At 32.6% G+C, this 27346-nt stretch overlaps 1 protein-coding gene across 2 annotated transcripts in view; it reads right to left on the reverse strand.

Annotated features, from left to right (window-relative positions):
* The window catches only part of LOC145268573 (metabotropic glutamate receptor 3-like), a 1374385-nt gene that overhangs the window by 48277 nt on the left and 1298762 nt on the right, over positions 1-27346 (reverse strand). For both annotated transcript variants that reach the window (XM_080124032.1, XM_080124035.1), the window contains one exon: positions 5574-5905. In XM_080124032.1, the coding sequence (XP_079980158.1) occupies positions 5574-5905 (332 nt within the window). The remainder of the gene's footprint in view (positions 1-5573; positions 5906-27346) is intronic.

A 27346-nucleotide genomic window follows, 5' to 3' on the forward strand; every position in this document is an offset into this window, starting at 1 on the left:
TACTAATTTTATCATGGCATTTAAAAAGAAAAATTGTTTTCATATCAAGTTCGGAACTTTAAATGGCCCGTAAACAACAAAAGCACTATAATAGTTTACATATTTTGACATGACATTTGAGTATATTATATTTTTGTAGAATACGTCGGAATTCGTACTAATTTAAACATTACATGTAAGTAGATAATAATGCGTAGATTTAGAAGATCTATAATCAACAAAACAACGATATGATTATATATATATATATATATATATATATATTTGTCATGACACCACTGTAGGTAATAATGTTTTGACCTTAAATCAGTTGCAAATTGTACTAATTTTAACATGGCAAGTAAGTGGCAGATAATGTTTGCACCTGGAATGCGGAGATTTGAAAGATCTTTAATCCACAAAATACTATGTGATTTTACTTATTTCTACATGACACTTAAGGAGGAAATGTTTTCACTAGAGATGCGTTGCTAGTTGTACTAATTTCAACACGACATAGCTAATAATGCTTTCACCTGAAATGCGGAGACCGTAAATGGCCATAAACAAGAAAAGCACTATCTGATTTACTTATTTTAACATTAGACTTACGCATATTATCATGCCTTATTGTAGAATGCGTATGTATTTGTACTCATTTCATGAGATATAAGTAGATAATAATGTTTTCACTGGAAATGCGTTTATTCGTAGATCCATAAGTAACAAAAACTTTATATTTTACTTATTTCGACATGGAACTTAAGTTTATAACAATGCTTTCACCTGAATGTCCGGGGAACTTATTCTAATTTCAACATGACCTTTAAGTAGGTAATTATGTTTCTAGAATGAAATCGGACATTTAAAAGATCCCGAAAAAAGAAACCCACAACATTATTTTACTTATTTCTACATGACACTTATGTTTTCATCTGAGATGCTTTGTCATCTGTACTAATTTTAAAATATTTAATTTTAATGTATATTTTAATCCGTTTTGGGGCGAACATTTGGCTGCCCAGAAATCAAGTTGAAAGTTCTGACCTTTGCAGACTCTTTCAAACTCCTCCGTGAATTTTTGGTCTAAACACTTGAAATTTTAGATGTAGCTTGCATGTACATGAGTTAAACATTTAATATATATATACGCACATTAAGTTATAAACGTAACATAGGGCCCGAACAAAGCCACGCTAAACTGCTAGTAATTAATACTTGCTTTTTTTTTTTTTCATCGTACGTACAAACAAATGCTGTGTATACCTTTTTTTGACATCGTACGTACAAATAAACGTAATAATATATAAATGTTGTGTAATGGAGACCTGCACAACACACACACACACACATTTTGTTGATAGTTTACACATGAAACTCTATTTCTCTTGAAGTAGTATCCTCCGGCTTCAATTTACTTCTTGTACTGTTCTAACATTTCTGAAAGGCTTCATGGAAGCTTCAATGTATTCTTGTGAGAGCGTATCAATGTCAATGACCTTCGCTACATCCTCTTTCATCTCTTAAATTGTTTCATAACGACAGCTTTATATATATATATATATATATAGCAAACATATCAGGGTTTTTCCCCGTTCTTTTTCTCATTTGCGGTACGGGTTCGAGCCTGCCTTCCTACTACCACTTTTTATTTTTTGCTCATCATACACCTCCAAACACCCGCAATAGCATGGGTGGCCGGCGTTGCCCGGGTGTTTGGAGGTGTATGATGAGTAAAAAATAAAAAAAGTGGTGGTAGAAAGGCAGGCTCGAATCCGTACCGCAAATGAGAAAAAGAACGGGGAAAACCCCTGAGATGTTTGCTGTTACGAACACCGCCAAATCGGAAGTGGCGTAGGTTTTAATGAAGACTAGGCAATCGAGAGAAGAGGATGAATTTCGAAAATATCGGTAAAAAAGCTAATCCCTCCCCTTAGAAAAGTGTCCAGTTGAAGGTGAAGAAATGCATGTTTTTAGCCAATATTTCGATATTTGTTGTCTTTAAGATCGAACTTAGAAACGATACTGATCTTGTAAAAATCCGTTGCCTCTGTCGAAAATTTTAGGCAGACATGCTAACATACATACATACATGCATACATTTATATATTAGTAACTCAAATTTTCGAGACAAACCGATTAAAAAGGTTGCCTTTTCTCTGAATACCCTTTATGTAACATTTCAAATGTTTAGACTAGAAAATGTCTGAATAATTAACTTTGGCCCCTATTATGACCTTAACATGAATTGTTTTGGGTTCAAACCAATTTTTAATTTAGATCCATTGCCAAGAAACATATCTAAAATTTCAAATGTTGGAACCAAAATTGGCGGAGGAGTTTGGTAGAGTCCGCAAAGGTCAACTCGTTGAACTTTGACCCGTTAACAACCAAATTTCTGTCCGAAAAGGGATTACAAAGATGTTTCTAAATCTCACTACTCTGTATATCAAATTTCGAGTCTGTAGACTTTAAATTGACATTTATTATGTAGGGAAATGTCGAACAGACAGGCAGACACACTTTCACTTATATATATACACTCTCTTGGTATTTACATAAGCAGTAATATATTGCTACACAGATAAAGAATGAGGTAAAAATTCTAGTCAAATTAAAAGCAGGTTTATCGCTGAATAAATCTGAAACCCTATCCAGCAGAAATATTTCAAATTTACATTACAATCTTCGTTGCACCTATTAACACTAGTATGTTTTAGATTTGGGGCGGCCATCAGACATGTATGCAAATAATATTCTTTCTAGTCTTCCATTTCCTCTATCTCGATGTCTTGCTCCCCCATATTTCCTATTCATTCCGATAGCTTTATATTTTTCATTCTTTATATATATACGAGGGGCGTGCAATACCTAATGCCCTGACCAACTTCCAGTTGTCTGATCTAGCTGAAATTTTGCAAGCGCATGGGTTATGTGGCAAATAACAGCTCTGAACTAATAGTGGTTTCTGTTTTACAGGTGTTTGAACTGTCAGGTGTGAAATGGAGCCTGTTGAATGTCGAGCAGTGATTCGGATTTTGTATTTAAAAGGACGCACACCACAGAAGACTTTTGATGAAATGAAAGAAACTTATGGTGATAATGCCCTATCATATAACCTTGTAAAACGCTGGCATCGTGAATTCAAACATGGCCGGAAGTCTGCTGAAACAGCTTCCAGTACTGGTCGCCCCCCTTCTGCCATCGATGAGGCATCTGTCTGTCAAGTTGAGGCTGCCATTTTTGGAAGATAGGCGCCAAATAGCCCAATATGTCAAGATTAGTACAGGGTCTGTGGACACTATCATGCATGACCATTTGTATATGCATAAGGTGTTTGCTAGATGGATTCCCAGGTTGCTCACACAATTCCAGAAGCGAGAACGAGTTCTCGAGGATGTATTTGAAGATGTACCAAGAAGATGAGTCAAAGTTTTTCAAAAGACTGATTACACAGGATGAAACGTGGGCCTATCACTATGATCTAGAGACCAAAGCCCAGTCAAAGTGGAAGCACTTGGACTCACCATCTCTAAAGCAGGCAAGGATGCAGCCCTTCGCTGGCAAGGGCATGCTCACTGTCTTCTGGGACCAGGACGGAGTAGTGATGACAGATTTCCTGGCAAAAGGTACCACAATTGCAAGAACCTATTATGCTTCACTTTTGAGGAAATTATGGGAAGCTATCAAAATCAAGAGGGGGGGCAAGATCAGCAAAGCTGCCCTCTTCATGCAGGGCAACGCTCCGGTCCACAACTAGCATGTCGCCCGATCAGAAGCACAGGTGTGTGGTTATGAAATCCTTCCCCATCCTCCCTACTATCTTGACCTTGCACTCTCTGACTTTCACATCTTCCAAGCCATGAAGTTTTTTTGAAAGGAAAGCCTTTCCCAGATGATGCAGCTTTGATTTCCGAAGTCACGTCGTGGTTAGAGGACCAACCTGGGGTATTCTACAAAAACGGTCTCCAGCGCTGCATCAAACGATGGAAAAATGCATAACTCTGGATGGTTCCCATGTAGAGAAAGACAAATAACTGTGACCAGTTTCGTTGCTCTACTGCTATGGGAAGTGAGCCAGGGAAATTACTTATTGCACGCCCTTCGTAAGGTTGAGAAGGAAGTTCTTGTGATATTTTTATTTTGATTTCAAATGGTGTATTAGCAAGGAAGTTTTCATTAAAATAACTTTAATTTATATATAATTTAAAACGGTTATTTTCGCTCTGTTTAAATACCAATAGTTTACAAAACAGTATGCCTTCATTTTAATATGTTGAATACAAGATAAAAAAATTCGCAGAATGTTCTTATTTTAAACGAAGCTGTTGAAATTGGTCGCCATATCAACGAAGCGTTTAGCCCAGAAACTACTACTGAACACACAGCAAAATAGTGGTTTAAGAAATTTAGTGCCGACTACGAAAGTCTTTAATATGATGAGCGTAGTTGTCGGCTATCGGATATTGGCAGCGTTCAATTAAGAGCCATAGTCGAAGACAATCAACGCACAGCTGTTCGAGAACTTGCTTCTGAATTAGACGTAACGATTATTTCCATCCACTTTAAAAAGATTGGAATTACAAAAAAAAATGATCAATGAATGCCTTACGAATTGAACGACAAGCAAAAGAAACGCCGTTATTAAGTCTCCTATTTCTTCTTTTACGCAACAAAAACGACCAGTTTCTCGACTGGGTACTTTATGACTACCGGCGACGCCCAGATATATAGTTACACACCGACAAATTTCCATGACAGATCCCGAAGCCAAAGTTGCCCTAAAACGAGGCCATGCTTAGTGTTTTGTTGCCTGAGACCGGTGTCATCAATTACAGTTTTTGAATCCAGGCGAAAATATTAAGGTTGAGCAGTACTTTCAACAAATGAATAAAATTCATGAGAACTTAAACACCACATGGCATTAGTTAGGAGAAATTGCCCAATTTTCCTGCACGACCATACCCGACCGCACATCACTTAATTGCCCCCAAGGGAGATTAACGAACGGGGCTACGAAAGTCTGCCTCAGCTTCCAAACTCTCCAGACCTCTCATTTATGGCTATCACTTCAAGAATCTCGACAACTTTCTGCATGAGAAATCTTTCAACAAACTAAGCGATATCAAAATCGCATTGTGCGATTTCATCGTCACCAGAACGCAACATTTTTACGTTCATGCCATTGATTTTTTTCTTTTTTCATTGGCAAAATGTGTTCATATCGATGGTGCTTATTAAGACCAATAAATTAAAAATCTAAAAGTTTAAAACAGCCAAGAAATATATATATATATATATATGACCATCCCTCTTGAAGAAGCCCGCATAAATCGGGCGAAACGTTGAGTATCCAGGTCCTTCCACCTACATTTTATTTCATATCGTCGGATTTAATCCAGCTCAACAATCATATGTATATATACATGTTTATATATATGTATATATACATATATAGGCATATACATATATATATATACACACACACATATATATATTTAGACAGTTAAATAAAAAATGTGGCAGCATAGATATACACGTGCATTGAAACAAACATACAGAAAAAAAACAGAAAGCTTAAAATATCTACTCACCTAAAAAATACAGCAATAACAAAAAAGGTTGCAATAATGCCAACTGTTGAAAACACCATCGCTCCCACAGCAATACCATTGTTATAGTTTAAGTAGATTTCTGGAATTTTATTACAGTAAGTCTTATTATAACTTGGAAGTGTCCCCATTGGGCATTCCCTACAATTGTAACGATTCGGTAGATACTGATATTTCGAGCAATTTATACACGTCCAGCAGCAAATGTCTCCTTTCAGGAATGTTTGTGCTTGACCATGTACACACGGCGTACTGCAGACAGACTCCGGATGTTTGGGATCTTCCAGTCGATACTGTAGTTTACCCATGTCCATCTAGGAATAGAGAAAATGTAAATTTAAGGTTAATCATCATTACATCTTGGTTTAAAAATTCACAAAAAAAAAATAAAAAATAAGTGAAACATTTCTGCTGGGCATTTTTTTTTACGTACTCTGTTATTATATTTCCTTTGTGTTACTAATAAATTAAGATGTTTAATATCACATTGAGATACTGCCAGTTTTTACATTCAAAAATATTCACACAATCCATGTAATTTCATTATGATATGTAATTTCAGCATTATATATTAACTAGCAGGGCTACCCGGCGTTGCTCGGGACCGTATAAACAATGAAAAAACAAAAGCAGATATTGAATATATGTTTTATTCTTAGGGGAGAGGAATCTTTCATCTCTATGTATTATTTGTTTTATCTACCCTAGGACTGGTATTGTTCATGTTTTATCCCTAGCGTAGGTAATTTACAGCATGTATATGAAATTGTTTTACCTTAGGGAGAAGAGAACAGGTAATATACAACATAATGTGTCTATATTACATCCCTGGCAACGCCTAGAAACCAGCTAGAACATGTATTTCAGTCAATCTTTATTACATCCTGGGCTATGCCGGGAAACCAGCTAATCTCTATTTAGTGTGTCCTTTCTTTTATTAGGTATCAGAATAGGTATCCAGATTTCTACTTCTATACAAATATGATATTGTAGTACAGTAAATGTCAAATTGTTTTTCAAGTATTAGTTTGTAACGTTTGTACTGACTTCATCAGATGTCATGTAAGAAACTGAATTCTATGTAAGAAGACTTTATCTGAAGTGTTTTTATTTTGGTATATCAAAGTAAACATCTGCTGAATTTGATATTAAGCAGCAAAATATTTCAAAACATAAAAATGTGAAACATAACATGAATACTCTCCATTGTCACTTGAAAACATTGGTCTTGGTAGGCAGTTTATTAGATGCTCAAATAGTGGTCTTGGTATGGTGTGCTTAATATTATTGTATGCAAAATTTAAAAACACAAAAGAGGGTACAATCAATATTGAAAAAGTAACATCTGTCACAGAAAATAGTAATTTATAAATATCAAAAGGAATATTATTCTGTACTTAAAATGTTAAACTTACTGTTAACAATAATTTAAAATGGTGATCAGGATGAGTCCAACAACTTAGTCCTTGAGCTTTCTTATTGGTCATAGTAAAAAGAAATTGTAGTCTTTCAAGTTTGTTGGTCGCATTGGGATTCTTGGAATGTATCAACAGATTCCTGCATATGAATCTTTGTTAATTCCACACAATACAAAATATATATACAAAACAAAGTAAAGCAAAGTATAGGGTTAGTTGTGTCCTCTAATTATCAACCAAGTATATGTATTGATAAAAAGATAAAAGCAATGGAAATGTTTATTACAATGTATCAATATTAAATTTTTATCATGAACAACAAATCGAAATAATGATAGATATTTTGTGCTTATACGAAACTGGAATCAAGGATTGTCACCTGTGATTTTATATATGTCAATAGTGCATGCCACTACAAATGATATTAGCCAAATTAAGTTTTGTTTATTTCACCCATTATAAAATATATACACAAAATGCAGTAAACAAAGTTTAGGTTTAGTTAATGATAAGTTTAGGTTCGAGAAATAAGCAAAGAAAAGAAAAAAAGATACATTTGTTTATAGTGTGTAAATTGTAAGTTTGTAAATATTTAAAACTATCCACACTGGTATGTGGAAATTCTAGATACCTATTGTTATAAAGTTCCAATTCATAAATAGTTAGTTGTGTCCTCTAATTATCAACCAAGTATATGTATTGATAAAAAGATAAAAGCAATGGAAATGTTTATTACAATGTATCAATATTAAATTTTTATCATGAACAACAAATCGAAATAATGATAGATATTTTGTGCTTATACGAAACTGGAATCAAGGATTGTCACCTGTGATTTTATATATGTCAATAGTGCATACCACTACAAATGATATTAGCCAAATTAAGTTTTGTTTATTTCACCCATTATAAAATATATACACAAAATGCAGTAAACAAAGTTTAGGTTTAGTTAATGATAAGTTTAGGTTCGAGAAATAAGCAAAGAAAAGAAAAAAAGATACATTTGTTTATAGTGTGTAAATTGTAAGTTTGTAAATATTTAAAACTATCCACACTGGTATGTGGAAATTCTAGATACCTATTGTTATAAAGTTCCAATTCATGTTTGATATATCACTCTACATGTTCCCTGTTGCACCCCAAAGATGTAAATGATTATCGAGAAAGTGAAATGAAACAGTATTTGAAATAAAATAGAAACAAATGCTGATGTTTACTATATAAAACACTGTGTTCAATGGAATTGAGCCTTATACAATATTGGTGGAATAAAAAAATCCATTTTTTTAATTCAATTTAAGAAATGAGCAAAAATTTGATATTTAAAATATTTGGCATGAAGAAAAAGAAATATAAGATAAAAGGTGATAAAGCAGTAAGAATCATATGCTGAATTCAATTAAAAACAAATATGATTGTCCAAGAAATATCATGAAAATTTTGTAAGTGAAAAAAATTATTTTTTGATATATTTGGTTTCGAAGTATTAAGAAACATGTACAACTTCATTTTAAAGACAAAACGAAAACTGTACTAATGATAATGACAATGGTGAAAGGAAATTGGAAAAAAATGTATCAGAGGTAAAATGTTGGTCACATATACGTTTGTGTGGTATGCATGAAACACGTGTAGAAAATTATATTTTCTGATGCTGAAAGTAAAAAGAGAAACATTGTTAAAAAATGATCTAAAAGGCAATAGTAAAATCCTCATTTTTAGTGTGGGATATGTTGTTTGTTTCAATTGAGAAAGGAAACTTTAATTTATACAATTCGATGTTATAGATCACAAGTTTTATTACAATAAACATTGTGTTCTTTAATTATCAACCAAGTATATTTATTGATAAAAAGAGAATGTAATGGACATGTTTATTATAATTTATCAATATTAAATTGTTATCATGAAAAACCAATGGAAAGAGTGAATGTTATTTGGTGTTTTTAAAAAACAGCTACCAATGATTGTAACCAGTGATATTTGTGTATGCTAACAGTGCAAATGTGGTGGTGAAATGAATTTTTGTTTATTCTTCACAATATAAAATATATACACAAAACTAAAACATAATTTACGGTTAGTTAATGATAAGTTTAGGTTAGAGAATTAAGCAAAATTATAGATACCTATTGTTATAAAGCACCAATTCATGTTTGGTATATCAATCTACATGTTCCTTGTAGCACCCCAGAGAGGTAAATGAGTGTCAACAAAATGAAATAAAACATAGTATTTGAAATAAAATGAAAAAGTGCTTGAAAAGTGAAATATGCTGATGTTTACTATCTAAAACATTGCGTTCAATGCAATTGAAACTTATACTATATTGGTGGACTAAGAATTAAAGAAATAAAATTTAAGAAATTAGCAAAAAATTGATATATAAAATATTTGGCATGAAGAAAAACAAATATAAGACAAAAGGGGGAAAAGCAGTAACAATCATGTGCTGAAGTTCATTGAAAATAAATCGTTTGTCAAAGAAATGTAATGAAAATTCTCAGAGTGAAAAAAAAATGGGATTTTTACAAATCTGGTTTCCAAGTAATAGGAAACATGTACAGCTTCATTTTAACGACAAAATGTAAACTGTAGTAATGGTAATGAGAATGTTGAAGGAAATTGGCAAAAAATTGTTAGTCAAATGTTGATCAAATATTATAAGTTTGTGTGATATGCATGAAACGTTTAGAATATGATCTGCTCTCATGCTGAAAGCAAGTAGAGAAACATTGTGAAAAAATGATGTAAACCTAAGCTAAGCAAACGACCAGTGAATGGAAATGTTTATTATAATGTATCAAGATGAACATATCATGAAAAAGCAAATCGAAATAGTGATAGTTATTTGGTGCTTATACGAAACAGGTATCAAGTATTGTCACCAGTGATTTTATTGATGTTAACAGTGCATGTCACTAAAAATAATGATGGTAGCGAAATTAAGTTTTGTTAATTCTACCCAATATAAAATATATACGCAAAACAAAGTAAACAAAGTTACGGGTTAGTTAATGATAAGTTTAGGTTCGAGAAATAAGCAAAGGAAAAGAAAAAAAAGGTACATGTGTTTATATTGTGTAAAATGTTAGTCTGTAAATATTTCAAACTATCAACACTGGTATGTGTAAATCCTAGATACCTATTGTCATAAAGTACCACTTCTTGTTTGATATATCACTCTACATGTTCCCTGCAGCATCCCAGAGAGTTAAATGAGTGTCCACAAAATGTAATAAAACATAGTACTGGAAATAAAATAAAATAAGAATATGTCTGAAAAGAAATAAATGCTGTTTACTATATAAAAAGTTGTTTTCAAGTGTCAAATGGAATTGAATCTTATACAATGTTGGTGGATTATGAAATTGCATGAAAGAAATAACATTGGAGAAATAAGAAAAAAGTTTATATATACAATATTTACAAATGTAAGATAAAAGGTGAAGAAGGGCCAAATCCGAGATCTATAAATCGTAAATTTTCAAAGTGAAAACAGATATTTTTTTTTTTTTTTAGATCTGCTTTCCAAGTAATAGTAACCATGTACAGCTTCATTTTAAATGAAAACTGTACTAATGATAATGTTCATGGTGAAAGGAAATTGGAAAAAAATTAAAAATGTCAGAGGTAAAATGTTTGTGTGGTATGCATGAAACACGTGTAGAAAATGATCTCATGCTGAAAGTAAGAGAAACATAGCTAAAAAATTATGTAAACGCAATAGTAAAATCCTCATTTTTAGGAACATAGTGTGGGGTATGTTGTTTGTTTCAATTGAGAAAGGAAAGTTTAATTTTTAGAATTGGATGTTATAGATCACAAGTTTTATTACAATAAACATTGTGTTCTCTAATTATCAACCAAGTATATTTATTGATAAAAAAAGAAAAGTAATGGACATGTTTATTATAATTTATCAATATTAAATTGTTATCATGAAAAACCAATGGAAAGCGTGTTGGTTATTTCGTGTTCATAAGAAAAAACATCATGGGTTGTCACCAGTGATTTTATGTATGCTAACATTTCGCTGCAAATGTGGTAGCTAAATGTCTTTTTGGTTATTCTACACAAAATAAAATATATACACAAAACAAAGTAAAAGAAATGTCAGGGTTAGTTAATGATAAGCTTAGTACCAAGAAATAAGCACAGAATAAGGAAAAGAAAGATACATTTGTTGATATTGTGTCGATTGGTGAATTTGTTGGTTCATTTTGTTTTATGACATATCAACACTATATCAGGTTATTTCATGCCCAATCTAGTGACATTTTTTTTTCCTAGAATATATTTGTTTATTTAATGTTGGTTTCTATTTAACTCATAATTGGGACCCTAACAGGTACTATTACTCCAGATCAGAGTGGACCTGGTAGCAATAGCAATTAAATGGTGGCTCCACACTTTTCAAAGCCCCATGTTTGGATACAGTTTATGGTCATATCTAGGACCTGGTGAATTTGTAAATAATTGAAACGATCAACACTGGCGAGTTAGAATTCTACATACCTATTGTTATAAAGTACCAATTTATGTTTTACATATCACTCCACAACGTTGCTGCAGAATCCAGACAGTTGAAAGAGTCTCAAGAAACTGAAAAGCTATTTAGTACTCTTAAATAAAATAACATGCATAAAGAAATCCTAATATAAGACAATAGATGAAAAAGCAATAAAAATTTTGTGTGGAATCCAGTGAAAACAGTTTCTTTGTCAAAGAAATTGCATGAAGATTCTCAGAGACTTTTCCTTCCTCGTTCCCTTCCCTTTTGGTGGAAGGAAACTTTCACAGTGGCTCAGAAGGTGGGCTGAGCACACTTCCTACAAAGGTGGGATGGGTAAATTTCTTTTTCATTTGGTTGCCTGGAGGACAGGCTTAGGCCCCCCCCCAAAAAAAAGGTTGGAGCCAGGGAACTTCTCCTCCCAGAAGGGGGAGGGGGGCCCGGGAAGGCTTCTCTTCCCATATTTTTTGTTTTGTGTAAGGTTGATCTCTTTCCAAAGGGAGTAAGAGGATATCCCTCTCTTAGGAGGAGAGCGAAGGCTCCCTGGGCCTCCCATCCTCCTTCTGAGAGAAGTTCCCCGGCTTCCACATTCATTGCTCAGCCCGCCGTCCAGGCAATCAGAGTCTGATTGTCTGCCGTATACAAAAAGGCGATTTTAGCTTGTCAGGCGGTATGCTCTGCGTAGACCATTTTTCTTCCACCTGTTGACCTTCCCTCCCTGTCATACAATACGCTTAAACAGGATATTTTAATTTATGCAGATTCCATATAGACTTTTAGTTTCCCAGGGTGTATACCCTCCGTTGACCATTTATGTTTAAGAGTTTTCCTTGCCCCTTCTCTGCCCCAGAATGGGAAGGGAGCTCTTTCCCACTGTATGCGGGGGGGGCGGCTTTCTTTTATGGTTATGTGGGGAGCCTTACCTTTACCCCCCTTAAGGTGGTAGGTCTTTTTTGTAAAATTGTTAGTCAAATGTTGATCAAATATTATAAGTTTTTGTGATATGCATGAAACATGTGCAGAATATGATCTGCTCTCATGCTGAAAGCAAGTAGAGAAACATTGTGAAAAAATGATGTAAACCTAAGCTAAGCAAACGACCAGTCAATGGAAATGTTTATTATAATGTATCAACAATAACACATTATCATAGTTATTTGGTGCTTATACGAAACAGGTATCAGGGATTGTCACCATTGATTTTATTTATGTTAACAGTGCATGTCACTACAAATAATGATGGTAGCGAAATTAAGTTTTGTTTATTCTACCTAATATAAAGTATATACACAAAACAAAGTAAACATCTGCTGAATTTGATATTAAGCAGCAAAATATTTCAAAACATAAAAATGTGAAACATAACATGAATACTCTCCATTGTCACTTGAAAACATTGGTCTTGGTAGGCAGTTTATTAGATGCTCAAATAGTGGTCTTGGTATGGTGTGCTTAATATTATTGTATGCAAAATTTAAAAACACAAAAGAGGGTACAATCAATATTGAAAAAGTAACATCTGTCACAGAAAATAGTAATTTATAAATATCAAAAGGAATATTATTCTGTACTTAAAATGTTAAACTTACTGTTAACAATAATTTAAAATGGTGATCAGGATGAGTCCAACAACTTAGTCCTTGAGCTTTCTTATTGGTCATAGTAAAAAGAAATTGTAGTCTTTCAAGTTTGTTGGTCGCATTGGGATTCTTGGAATGTATCAACAGATTCCTGCATATGAATCTTTGTTAATTTCACACAATACAAAATATATATACAAAACAAAGTAAAGCATAGTATAGGGTTAGTTGTGTCCTCTAATTATCAACCAACTATTGCTAAAAAGAGAAAAGCACTGGAAATGTTTCTTATAATGTATCAATATTGAATTGTTCTCATGAAACACAAATCGAAATAGTGATAGTTATTTGGCGCTTATAAGAAACAGGTATCAGGGATTTTGGTGTATCAGATGTTTTTACAGTGAACTTAACTTTCAAGAAACAAATTCGTATGCAATGACATAGGCTAAGAATCTTAGACAAAATATATTCAAATGAAAAAAAATGTTGAACACTTATAACTTTGTATGGACTCTCAAAAACATTTGTAAAAAATGTGTAAACAAATGTAAAAAAAAATGATCCGCTCTACTTGATGACATCAAGCATAGTAATATTTTAGTGAAGAAAATATGAAATTGATGTTCAGTGATTAGTTTGGATGAATGAGAAAATGTAATTGTTTGATGCATAAAAATAACTCATTTGCTGTATTTAATATTAAGCAGCAAAATATAGTGATTTGAATATTTAGGAAAACATCAAACCAGATTATGTAAAAAAAAAAAGATGAAATTAGAAAATATATATTTTATGCTTATGAGTTTTGCCAATTAAAATTTTGTGGCAGAAATTGGGTGATTACCAAGTAATTTTATTTTGGTAAAATTCTTAAATTATTTCAATGTTTATTATAATTTCTTATTAGTGACTTGTTATCATCAAAATCCGCCCCAAAGAGTGTCCTTTCTTTTATTAGGTATCAGAATAGGTATCCAGATTTCTACTTCTATACAAATGTGATATTGTAGTACAGTAAATGTCAAATTGTTTTTCAAGTATTAGTTTGTAACGTTTGTACTGACTTCATCAGATGTCATGTAAGGAACTGAATTCTATTTAAGACTTTATCTGAAGTGTTTTTATTTTGGTAGATCATGTGTGATTACACTGTAGTAATTGCGCTGATAGCATGTTAACTACAAATGACAAAAGATAAATCAATTTCTGATTCAGCTACACAATATAAACTAAAGGAAATCAAATTTGCAAAATAAAAGAAAAATGTAGTTATGGGTTAGTTTGGAGTTAGAATAAAAAGCCAACAAAACAGTTAGTTTATATTGTGTAGACTGTTTAATTAACTTTGTTCATTTCTGATAGTATTGAGAGTGGTCAATGAAAATCTTAATTTCTGACAAAATACTGTAATTTTCTTGGATACCCATTCGTAAAAAGTACCTTTTTTGTGAAAAAAAAAAAACACTCCCCAGATCACCTTCACCACCTAAAACACAAAAACAAAAATATCTTTATTCTTCAAATATTGTGGTTGACTGGAGGACGGGCTGAGCACTCCCAAAAAGGTAGGAGCCGGGGAACTTCTCCTCCCAGAAAGGGGGCCCGGGAAGGCTTCCCTGTCCCCATATTTTTTTTTTTTTTGTGTAAGGTTGATCTCTTTCGGAATGGAGTAAGCAGAACCGACAGGGGGGGGTCAATCAACCATACAAAAGGATATCTATCTCTTAGTTGAAAGAGGGAAGGTCTCCCTGTCCTCCCATACCCCTTCTGAGAGAAGTTTCCCCAGTTCTCAGCTTTGGGGTGGGGGTAGGAGGGCTTAGCCCGCCCTCAAGGCAAATAGTCTGACTGTCTGCCTTATATAAAAAGGCGATTTTAGCTGGTCAGGTGGTATGACCTGCATTGACTATTTTTCCTCCACCTGTTGACCTTCCTTAATATTTATTTTTAATAATAAACACATTTTATTTTAATATTAATATTTATTTGTAATAATAAACACATTTTATTCTACTTTAAATATTAATATTTATTTTTAATAATAAAAACAATTTTATTTGAATATTAATATGTATTTTTAATAATAAACTCATTTTTATTTTAATAATTATTTTTAATACTAACTCATTTTATTATTGTAAATGTTAATATTTATTTTTAATAATTATTGTTATTTAATAATAATATCTTCTATTTTTTTACTGTTTATGTCTAACTTTTATCGACTTTTTCTTTTTTAATAGCATATTCTTTAAATGAATAGAAAAATAATTTCCCAAATTTTAGACCCCGGTTATTTGGCTGATAGTCGATAAAAATGATTAAAAGAGAGATTCATGAACATTAACGTTGTCATATAAAAAGAAAATGCTAATAAGAAGTGTTTTTAATCAATGTAACATATTTATTCAACTCTGTCATATATTTGTTTGATGACAACTTTTTCGAATCTGTGTACAGTAAAAACGATATACTTACATAGGATTTTGAAAGCATTTAAACTGTCGAAGAGTTTTATTATAAATAAAAGAGTTTAGTTTGTTGAACTTAATGGACTTTTTTGTTGTATCTATTAACTGTTTATTCTTTTTATCAAACAAAAAGAGAATTTTTATATTGACATGTGATGGACTGTTTTTCTAACATCGAAATTTTAAAATTAGTTTTATTTAAAAAAAAAAAAAACTCGCCATTAGTGGACGGTCAAAAGACAAATATATAACAAATAAATGTTAGGAAAGGCAAGATAAGTTACTTTTCTATCCAACTGGATATATTTTTTGTGTTTTTATTCAATGTAACATATTTATTCAGCTCGAAAAACATACAGTGTTTACCGATGTATTCGAAAAATGCCACCAGTTGTTTACATAGCCATTTGCCGGAAGTGACGGTTTTTTTTTATATAAGTTTTATTCAAACAGGCTTTAAGTTCAAATTAATGGACTTTTTTTTGTATTTATTAACTGTTTTATTCTTTATGGACTCTTTTTCGAACATCGAAATTTTAAAACTTTTTTTTGTATTTATTAACTGTTTTATTCTTTATGGACTCTTTTTCGAACATCGAAATTTTAAAATTAGTTTTATTTAAAAAAAAAAAAAAGACGGTGTTGTTTTTTTAATTGAATTCTACACTTTTTCAACAAACTGTTACAGACATAATGGACTGTTTGTCAAACATCGAAATTTTAAAAATAAAGTTTTTAGTTTTATTTAAAAAAAAAAAAGACGGTGTTGTTTTTTTAATTGAATTCTACACTTTTTCAACAAACTGTTAGACATAATGGACTACCCCCCAAAAAAAACTGCGAATAAAATATATAAAACTCGTAATTTCTGTTTTTAAAGTGGGTTGTTTATTTTCCTTATGAAATATACTTCCAAAATAAACTATTACAGTCGTTTAAAACATAATAGAAGTATTATTTTTTATTTTTTAAAAACAATGTTTACAAAATGTCTAAGCGCGTTTCTTCCGGCCGGCTGCGAATATCATAAATAAATAACTGTTGCCAGAATTTATCGCATTTTTATTTTTTAATAGCATTTTCTTAAAACGAATAGAAAAATAATTTCCCATGAAAAAAAAAAAAAGAAAATGCTATTAAATATAATAAAAATTACTGAGATAAAAATATAAAAAATACGTACGTAACATCAAAAACACACCGACTGGTTTTAAAGAGAAAGTGGGTGTAGAGAGAGAGAGAGAGAGAGAGAGAGAGAGGGAGGGAAGAGAAAGCGGTGTATAGTGAATTTTGTTCCTTTTCGAAGCAGCACAAAAATTAAGTGTTTCCATAGTAACCAAACCGGTGCACAGTGAAGTTTTTTTAAACGAATAGAAAAATAGAAAGAGGGTGATAGAGAAAGTGAGAGAGAGAGAGAGAGTAAGTGTGAGAGAGAGAGACGGTGTTGGTTTTACTCCTCCCCCCCCCTTCCAGCTTAAGAGGTATGAGGTCACGTGGTAATATACAAAATGGCTAATTATTTTATATTACATAAATATTACGATATTTTTATTATCGTCTAATATTTTGAAAGGTGAATTTTTTTATTCCCGTACATTTTTTCCTGACATTTTTCGTTAAAACTCGTGTATAAATAATATTTTTAACCAGGTAATAACGATGGAAACATTGGCATAAAGTAAAAAAAAAGATATAACTGAGCCGAAGAGAAAAATGCAAAAGTATCGGAGAAAGATTTTTTTATTAACAATTGTTCGCCATTAGTGGACGTTGACGTCACGTCACGTGACATGACTAAGCTTTTTTTTTTTTACGTATGAATTACATTGGATCATTCAAGAATTACGTAATAAAAAGCATTACAATGACAGTTTTTTTTGGGACCCCCTTGGAGATAACTGATACGTTTACCCCTTTCTCCTCGTCCGTTTGACGTGAAATTTCGATATTTGTCATCCGGGACACGGGGCTTCGATATGATACCAAATTTATCAAGTCTGGTTGTGTCTTTCAAAAGTTTTAGCGTTACATACAAACATACAAACTCACAGACATTTGGGATTTATATATATAGAAGTAAATTGCCTTTTAATTGGCTAGATTTGCATGTGAATTCATTCATTGCAATTTGCCACACATTAAGATGTTTCTGAAATGTGTATTTTGTATTATAGGCACCTTTAGTCTAAGTATCATATTTTACAAATTTTTAAGAATCAAACCATGTTATGGATTTTAATCGAAATACATAAATATACATAAATATACACATAAAGTTTAGTATAATCTTTTTTTTTTTTTTAATATTCATAAGGAGAAATAAACCAATGTCTATATCGGTTGTATATGCAAAGACGAGCAATAGACATAAGTCTATCAGAAATTGACAATACGAACTGTGACACTATTATAGGCACAAACAATATCTAATGAGTAGCGCTATGACAACAGCATTTTCTCATCATTGTTTTGACTCCCGAGTATATATCCGACACATTTAGATACAGTTAATCATCCGATAACCATATAAAATCATATAAGATATTAACGGATGCCCACTCGAGAGTCAAAACAATAACAAGAATATGCTGTTGTCATAGCCTTGCTTATGAGCTCCTTGAATCGAAACAAAATAGTGCGCCAACATAACAAAACAATAGCCAACAAAACAATTGGCAAAATATTTTTGATTATATCGTCTTACAAATGAGTCAAATTCAGAAGACATGTTTATTAGGGAAATACCCCAAATAAGTGGCCAAAACTATACCAAAAATTTTCCTTGATAAAACTTAGAAGAAATGGTCAATCAATAGTGTGTCAGATATTTTCTGGATGAATTTACAAGGAGTTTAGATAAGAAAGTCATTCCACTATAATCAAAACATTATGGCTCCTCCAGATACAAAACTTTAGGGCCAATGCTTTAAGAAGATTAATGATCTCAACAATAATGATAAGTGTTACTCTTAGGAGTGAGTAATATTCTAGCACGATTGTGGAAACTCACTTTCTTTGCAGCAGTCTTCGCAATGCACTTGGTGTACATGTTTCCCAGTTCATATTTACTGTGAATTGTAAACCGATGTGTTTTTATGTAGGACTCTTACAGAGACTGTTAATAGGCATGCCTGTTGTAGTTGGCATGGCTCCTTGTGATTGTTAAAGGAGATCAGCTTAATCCTATTAGCGTTAGATGTAACACTATACTTACGGCCTTATCCCGCTATAGTCCTGGGATGGATTTCTTAGGATTCTCTCGTTAACATAGATGTATTTACACCCGGTTTTTACTCGTGCTAATTATAGAGCGTTGTATCATCTTCAGGTGTACCCATCTCGTACATAAAGTTAATAAAGAGTTTATAAATCAATACCAGGAATAATACTGGTACAAGTATCGACCGTTGAGAGCTTGACGCATTTAGATTATTCTTTTTGCAGATACGTCCATCAATGACAGTGTGGATTGTTCCTCTATATTAGAAAATGGTAATTATATTTAGTATTCATCCAGTCATACCGTATGATAAAATTTTCATTAGGAGCACATTATGGTAGACTTTATCAAAAAGCTTAGGATATATCAAGGGGTACTGTTCTGGCATTACCCGCCCTTTCTAGTTCATAGTATTTGCGTTCAGAAATATGCATTCAGAAATGAATATTAAAACATGCAGCAGAACGGCATTTTCTAATTCCATATTGTCGGCCAGAGAAATTATAAGATTGTCTTAGTAAATTAATCAGTACTTGATTGATTAATGTCTCACAGATTTTTGTGGAAGAAGAAAATAATACGGCGATAACTGATCGGGCCACTCCTTTCATCACACTTTCTGTACACTGATACCACTAAGGGCAGCTTTCAGATATTTAAGAAGCAATACTCGGCAAAGCATTTGTTGTAGAGTTTCCTCGTTTCGGCGGAAATATAGCAGAGTTGAGATTAAGCCCACTGACCTTGGGGGAAAGGTCTAAGTTTTTTTATGATATCGTGGGCATGTGATTAAGGCGGTTTCAGATTATCAAGTGTAACTTCAGTTTGCATGAGATAATTTTGGAGGTAAATGTTTGTAGGTTTTAGGGTTGAGTTTGAGGTAAATATCCTGACAAGAATTACAGCCTTCTTTAGTTGTTGTGCATGGGAACTTAGCGGAAGAATTACTGACTGTCCTTTATTCTCTACACTATTATCAATTTTCCAGAAATCACGAAAATCTGCTTCCCTGTTTCTTCATTATGCAGTCTCTTGGTTGAGTTTATTTCAATTTCAGAATGATTTCTAGCATCTATATATCTTTGCACACCTGTACTTGACTTTTGACGTACTGTTTTTTGTGAAATGACAGATGAATAATTTGTAGTTAACCATTGGAGAGAGTGGTGCTTGCTATAATACTTCCTTGTTGGAACATTTCCTTCAATATCTGCTTTGTTACGTTCGGTTGTCTCATTGGCACACTGTTCAGTAGGAAAGTAATATACTGGTCTATATAAAATCTCTAATTTCTTCTCTGGTCGGTTCAAAGTCAGCCCTTTTGTTGTACCATGTCATTTTGAGCAACAACACAATCAGCTTGGGTTTGAGCTTAAAGTGTGATGTCTACTGATACCGTGATGCGGTCTTTGTAAAATGGACTTCGGTTATTGGTCACACAATCCGCGGATAATGTAATAAGGAATATGTCTAGAAGTGAAACTTGCTGGTGTTTCAGATCTAGGGGGCAAGTCGGAAACATGCCTGCCTGGGGTACAGTTCTGACGAGGGAGAACATAGAGAAAATATAAGTAAATAAGGAAGTGTTGAATGGCTAGTCGTAAACACCTGGATGCCCGATCATTCGATTATAAACCTTGCTTTCTAGTTAAGGAGAGGTCACTACGAATATAATCTCCAATCTAGATATACCTTTTCGCAGCTTTACAGCAGCGATAAAGGTATCATGTCATGTTAATTTTGTTAAAGAGTAGGACTGAGTAATGAAGCATGGATTCACTTAATTCTAAGATAATCGGGGAGTTTACTAAGAGGTATTACTATTTAATCATATGGATGACTTCTAAGCCCACGAATATTTTTGAATGCGAGCCTCAAGGGAGGAAACAAGTTGATTTTATTTTGATTGTTCTTTGGTTTGATCGTGGTATTTGTTTAGGTTGGTATTATATTACGTTTTGGTTTAGTTTCAGGTAAGAGGTAGCACGTTGTCCAAAGTTGTTAAGATGTGACGCAAAAATGCATATGCAAGTAGTCCATTAGCTCAGTCTTGCTTTCCTGGACGCCCATTGGAGATAGCAGTAGGATCACTTTGCATGCGAGACATGGTACTACAACTTTCCCGATATTATATAACTGATGATATAGCAGGGTCTTGTATAGTCAGTAACAAACAGTAGCCAGTCAAAAATGTTTTCGTTACGTATACGGAGTAAACATATCTGTTTCAATAATTTATTTCTTTTAAAATTAGTGAATAAATTCTGATTAAAATAAATTGATAATGTAAGTAAGCAAAGGAATTGGTATAAACAAAGAATTGGCGGGATAAAATTTTCTTATAAATGTTTATTACAATACTGATAGATAAATGCACTTAGTTCTCTATTCGTCGAGCAACGTCTGATGATCCTGCTAACAGTCTCTGCATTTCACATCTCAGAGGACTAATTTCTAATATCTGATTTCATTTTGTTTTCCTATCTAATTAGAAAGTGTAATGTATATTATTATTTTTGATGAAAATCTTCTGTTTAGTATAAACAGATAAATTAGCGTGTACAAATTATGAAATCATATAATAAAATCAGAACACAATTTCTGAATCAATATGTCACGCTTTTAGTACATGCATAAATACACCCACAACCACACACACACACACATACATATATATATATATATATATATATATATATTTACATACATACCTGCTCATACATATGTATGTATATGTACGTATTTTTACCAAGATATCACCACTTATCAAGGCCAAGAGGTCACTCGAGGATAAGGGTTAAGTGTGTACAGTAGAAAATTGGACAATAAAGTAATTGTTAGTGATGGAAATTCGGTAAAATTGTTAACTTATAGGGAACGGATCATCAAAAACTTGTTTACGTAAGACTTGAAAACAACCATATTACAATATACTGGAAAGCAAACAAACGGAAGACAATTTTATAGGCGTGCAGTTTTAGGAAAGAAGCTTTGTTCATGGAATCTACGTTAAGGTTTAGGCACAGATAAAGTGTGGGGGGACTCATTGAGAGTGTTTTCTGCTAGACGAGTGTTTGTTGTGAAAGTTTGGCGAGGGGGAACCATGAATGGAAGGTCAGACGAGCACTTGCCATGAAAATAACGATAAAGCAGAGACAAACTTGCAACATCTCTTCTGTGAGATGGAAGAGAAAAGGACATCGCCTATGAGGCTACAAAGTCTATTTTGAACTCTATCAGGCAAGGATAAGTGCTTTCTAGCAGCTCCTGCCCAAATGTGGCAACAGTTCTCCATCCTTGGGCGTACCTGACTCTTGTATAGGCAGAGAATTGCATCAGCAGTGAGATATCTACTGAATCGATAGAAGGGTCCCACCATTTTTCCAGCGGCCTTTGCAATGGGTTTAATGTATGCGTTCCATTTAAGATCAGGAGTAAAAGTCAATCCCATAAGCGTGTCAAAACATGAGACCTCCCCAAGACGAAAGCCATTCATTTCAATTGATGGCTGATGGAGAGCAGAGGGTTGATATAGTAAAGATAAAAGGTTGGTTTTAGATGCATAAAAGTAACAAGCTACCTCTTTCCCCATTGTACCACTTGCTCAAGATTAGAGGAGAGAGAATCAGAGAGAACTTGGTCGTTACGGTCTTCGATGCGCTACCATAGATAGTAGTGTCATCAGCATAAATGTCTACGAATGATGTAAGGATGTAATTTGGAAGATCATTAATGTAGATCAGGAAGAGAGTTGGACCCAGGATGGACCCCTGATGGACTCAACCATAATTACTATGAGCTTATTATTTCTTTACTATTCGAAAACAATGATTTCTTCTCAGCAACATTCCTTTTATTCACATTGACTGCTACCTTGAAATGCAATTTTCCCAAATCATACAAAAAAACAATTCATCAGTCCTTAATCAAAATAGTTGCTCGAACGCCACGCATTTACCTAAATAATTTATAATTCCGTTAGAGTTACACAGATAAAAAACAGTCATAAGTACAGTATAGATATGTTAACGCAATTATCCCCGGTGATGTTTACATCTAATGAAAATACTGTTGCTTCGTTCTAAACCGTCCAAGAGTTTTTTGTTCCTTTAATCATTTGATTTAATAAAAAAATATCGTTGGGTCGCGCGGCAAAATTTATCAGATGAAAATATGAACGAATCTCTGGTGTACGGTTATGAAATTTACTCTCTCTAAGACCGTTGTAAATAAAAACTAACCCCTATGATAAAAGTAAAAGAAAAATATTTTTAGTTCGTTTATGTTTGTTTTCTGCAAGTAAAGTTTGTAATCACTGAGTTTAAACATTAAAAAAATATAAATTGTTGAGTTTATAAGAGGAGGCATTACAAAAACCTCTGTCGAATCTCTTACTAAAAGAGTTTTCGTTTCGTTCGTGTGGGGGAGGGGTTCATTATTTATAACGTGGTTGCTTATTTTCGTTAAACTCAATTGTTCCTTTCAGCAACCACGCATGCACGTCTACCGATTTATCTTGAATTGATTAAAACAGAATAAACATGACGTTATTTTGATGACGTCTTTGTGGGGCAATGGATAAAACTGCCCGCGTCGTAACCTGCGTGTTGAACGTTCGCTCCACCCCATGCAATGGATCGTTTCTTTTGGGAGAGTTTTGACATTAACATTAACATAGCATTATGTGATTTTTACGCTTGCCTTTTCTTTAAATTCCTCTGTTTTTATCTCGTTTGTAAATATTTTCCATGCTTTTTATTGCGATAAATTACATATAACTTTCCGTGGGGTTTCTCCGTTTTCTCAGCTTTTTTCTATGATTGAATTCACAGTTTATTTCCTTTTTCTCTTTTTTTTTAAATTGTTTTTATTTGTTTTATAATCGAAACGAAAAGAAAAAATCGAAAAACCTTCATTTGTTATCGGGGTGTTTGCTTTTTTTGTTTACCTTGGGGTTTATTTTTACTTTGTATTTATTTTTGCTCTTTCTCTTATGGTAATAAGTGACATAATTGCAGCCAAGTATTGCAGTAATCAATGAAAGAAGTAATAAATGATAAATTCCCGGATGAAGATTTATTTTATTTCCTTCAGGAATGCATCCATGTTTTCGTTCTTAAATAAGTTTCTATTTTGAGGCTAATTGATTTAAATCGTTGAGGCTGGTAAGTCAACATTACCACGGCTTCATTGGCTTAAGGGATGATTTTTTTTTTACCTTTGACAGCAACAACTCTCCTGATAATGTCTAATAGCAAGTACTGCTAATTAAATATATTCAAGACAGATGTTCCTTTGCACTTCATTATGGTGCTATATATATATATATATATATATATATCATCCACATACAGTACTGTTTCATAGACAGGCAACTACCAGGATTGAAATCCGACCGTCTGTACGGCAGTCAAGACTCCTATCCACTACGCTATCGACGGTTGCTGTATGCGGCATGAGTTTAACGAGGTTTTGACATCGTCCGAACCACCCAAGCTCGATTTGTTGACACAAACATTGTATCTGTTCCTTTGCCGTATATTGAACTCATTAATAAGATATATATATATATATATATATATATATATATATATATATATATATATATACATATATATATATATGTGTGTGTGTGTGTGTGTGTGTGTGTGTGTGTGTGTGTGTGTGTGTAAAATGATGCTGTGCATTCGGATTCGAACAGGGGAGTAATCGATCTTTAATCTAATTCTTTACCACTAAGCTTTTTAAAAGGAAATATTTTATTATGAGTCTATTCCTCCCTTTGTCAGTGTAACGTAAAAATATAAGCCTGTACAAATTTTATCTAGAAGAGGAAAAAAATCCATGTTTAAGATGGGAAATTTTTTGCCGATTTTCGGTATTCATAACATGAATTGCTGTATAAGGCATATCTAAACACACTACCAGGCATAAGAATAAGTATTGTGTGAAATTTAAAAAAATATAGGTTCAGCCGTTTTGGAACTCATGAGGAAGGAATTCATAGACAGAGACTATTAGTATATATTTAGTATATATTCATATATTATATATTATTAGATAGATAGACGAGAAAAATATACATATATATGCAGTTACTATCTTTCTATCTACATGTTTAAATATATTTTTTATTATATATCCCAATTACTGAGCATGTATATAAAGGCAATTATATTTTACATTTTTATTTTTACGTATATAATAAAACATATTTGCTTGTGTTTATCTGTGCATAAAACTGGCATCATAAAAGAAATGATATCATGACGTCATAAATGTGATGCAAATGCTAACTAAAATACCATTAACATATAACGGTTAAGGTTAGTTCCTCTTGCATCTAATGATCAGCTTAACAATTTAAACGCTAATTTAGATAAACTATGGAAAATTAAATGACGTTGAACAACCTTTCCGGCATTCATCAAATCACAAACACAAGAAAACCAGAGCGTTAACAAGATATACTTAGATACTAGAGATGTGGAAACACTCCGTGTTTTTAAGTTGTTTGTTTATTTGTTTTATTTTTTTAGCATAAACAGTGGATTACGTAACAAACACGACGTCCCGAACTATAATAGAGTTTGCTAAAGCGTTAAACAATTTCAGAAATAACATTTAGGATTTCCTAAATAGAAAATATGAAGGTTTCGCGACATCATGCATTAAGAAGAGACTGAGGTCATCTGTCGGGTATTAGAAATATTTTTTAAACCCTGTGCATTGTTTTATTGCAGGTACATATTTATTTTAATTTTGAAATTGCTATGAATCGCAAAGAAATGAAATTTAACACACCGGAAGAACATAACAACGAGCCTTATTTCCCTGATTTTTTTTGAATTCGAACAAATATTTTGAAATTTATGCTATGTTTCTGTAATCTGTTAATTTTAAGAGCAAATGTCTAAAAATTTATACTTTACGGTAATAAAACAATATGCTTACTTCATACTTCTATTTATCTATATATCTATAAAAGTGAAATTGGCTGTCTGTGTGCATGTGTATGTGCCCATGTGTGTACATTTCATTATCAAACTACTTTGTCAATTTTCAGTCTACAGACTCAAGATATGAGATATTGGGTATTGAGATTTGGGTAATCTTTTTAATAGGTGTTCGGTCAGAATTTGGGTTCTCAAGGGGTCAAAGTTCAACAATTTTACGTGAGAAAACTCCTCCGCCAATGTTGGGTCTAAACACTCGTAACATTAAGAGGACTTGGACATGGTTCAAACTTAGTAATTGGATTTAAGCTCCAAATAATAAATGTTGAAGGGTAAAAATTGGGGTCGAAATTGTAAAAATAAAGGTGACCTCTGCGGTGTCTACTAAATTACTCAGCCAATGTTTTCTTTAAACATTTTAAATTTTACATAAAGTGTATCCTGACATAGTGCAAGCTTTTAAATCAGTTTTAGCGGATAATTTAGCTGCCAAGGTGACCAAGTTCAAAAGTGTTTGATTTTTGTGGTTTCTAGCAAACTAATCAGCCTATTTTTGGTCTAAACACTTGAAAGTTTACATAAATGGTATACAGACACGGAACAAGCTTTTAAATCAGTTTTGGAGCAAATATTTGGCTGACAATAGGTCAAAGTTTAAAGAGTTGCCCTTTACAAACTCTACCACACTCCTCCGCCAATTTTGTGTGAAGATACTCGAAATTTTATATGTAGGTTAGCTTGGCATGAGACAAACTTTTTAATATATATATATATATATATATATATATATGCAGATAAAGTAATGAACAGTACATAGGACCCGAGCAAAGCCAGACTGAACTGCTAGTATATATATATATATATATATATATATATATATATATATATATATATATATATATATATATATATATTCCTATCTATCAAATATATCACTCTACCTACACATTCATATCCTGTATGTATATTTACTTATATTTTACTATATGCATTTACTTACATACTTACTTGCCTTATCCGCAATTTGCAGACACCGACCATCCTCTCCCCTTTTTATTTTTGTAATTTTAAATTTTATTTTGTATTTTTTTAGATTTTTTATTTATTTTTTATTTATTATTTATCTATTTCCTAATTCATTTATTTATTTTTTCCATGTAATCTCTTTTAATAACTCTTGCTGACATTTTCTTACGTGATAACCTGTACATTTCAATTGACCTCTTTTTGCCTATATTCTTCGCGCCTTTTAATGTCATCATGTCTGGGTCATTTTGGCATTTGCTTTTCTATTTTATATTTAATTCTATCACCATTTAATCTTTTTCTCATCTTCTTCACTGATTTTTCTTGATTACACTTTGTCTCGGCAGCCGTGTTAAACGCATATCATATTTTTCTTTTATTAATATTAGTGGAATTTTTCCCCCTTTGCCTTTACCTATTTTTTAATTATTCTACGGATTTCGGGCTTTTGGATTATTCTTGGTCATCTTCCAATTACGCGATGACCTTGGGTTTTACTTGTGCGAATGGAAATTTAATTAACTTTCTTGTATTTATATTTTTGGATTTTACGGTCATTGAATACTTT

Source organism: Euprymna scolopes, chromosome 4, assembly GCF_053919585.1.
Source record: "Euprymna scolopes isolate OS-2025 chromosome 4, ASM5391958v1, whole genome shotgun sequence".
NCBI classification, from domain to species: domain Eukaryota; kingdom Metazoa; phylum Mollusca; class Cephalopoda; order Sepiida; family Sepiolidae; genus Euprymna; species Euprymna scolopes.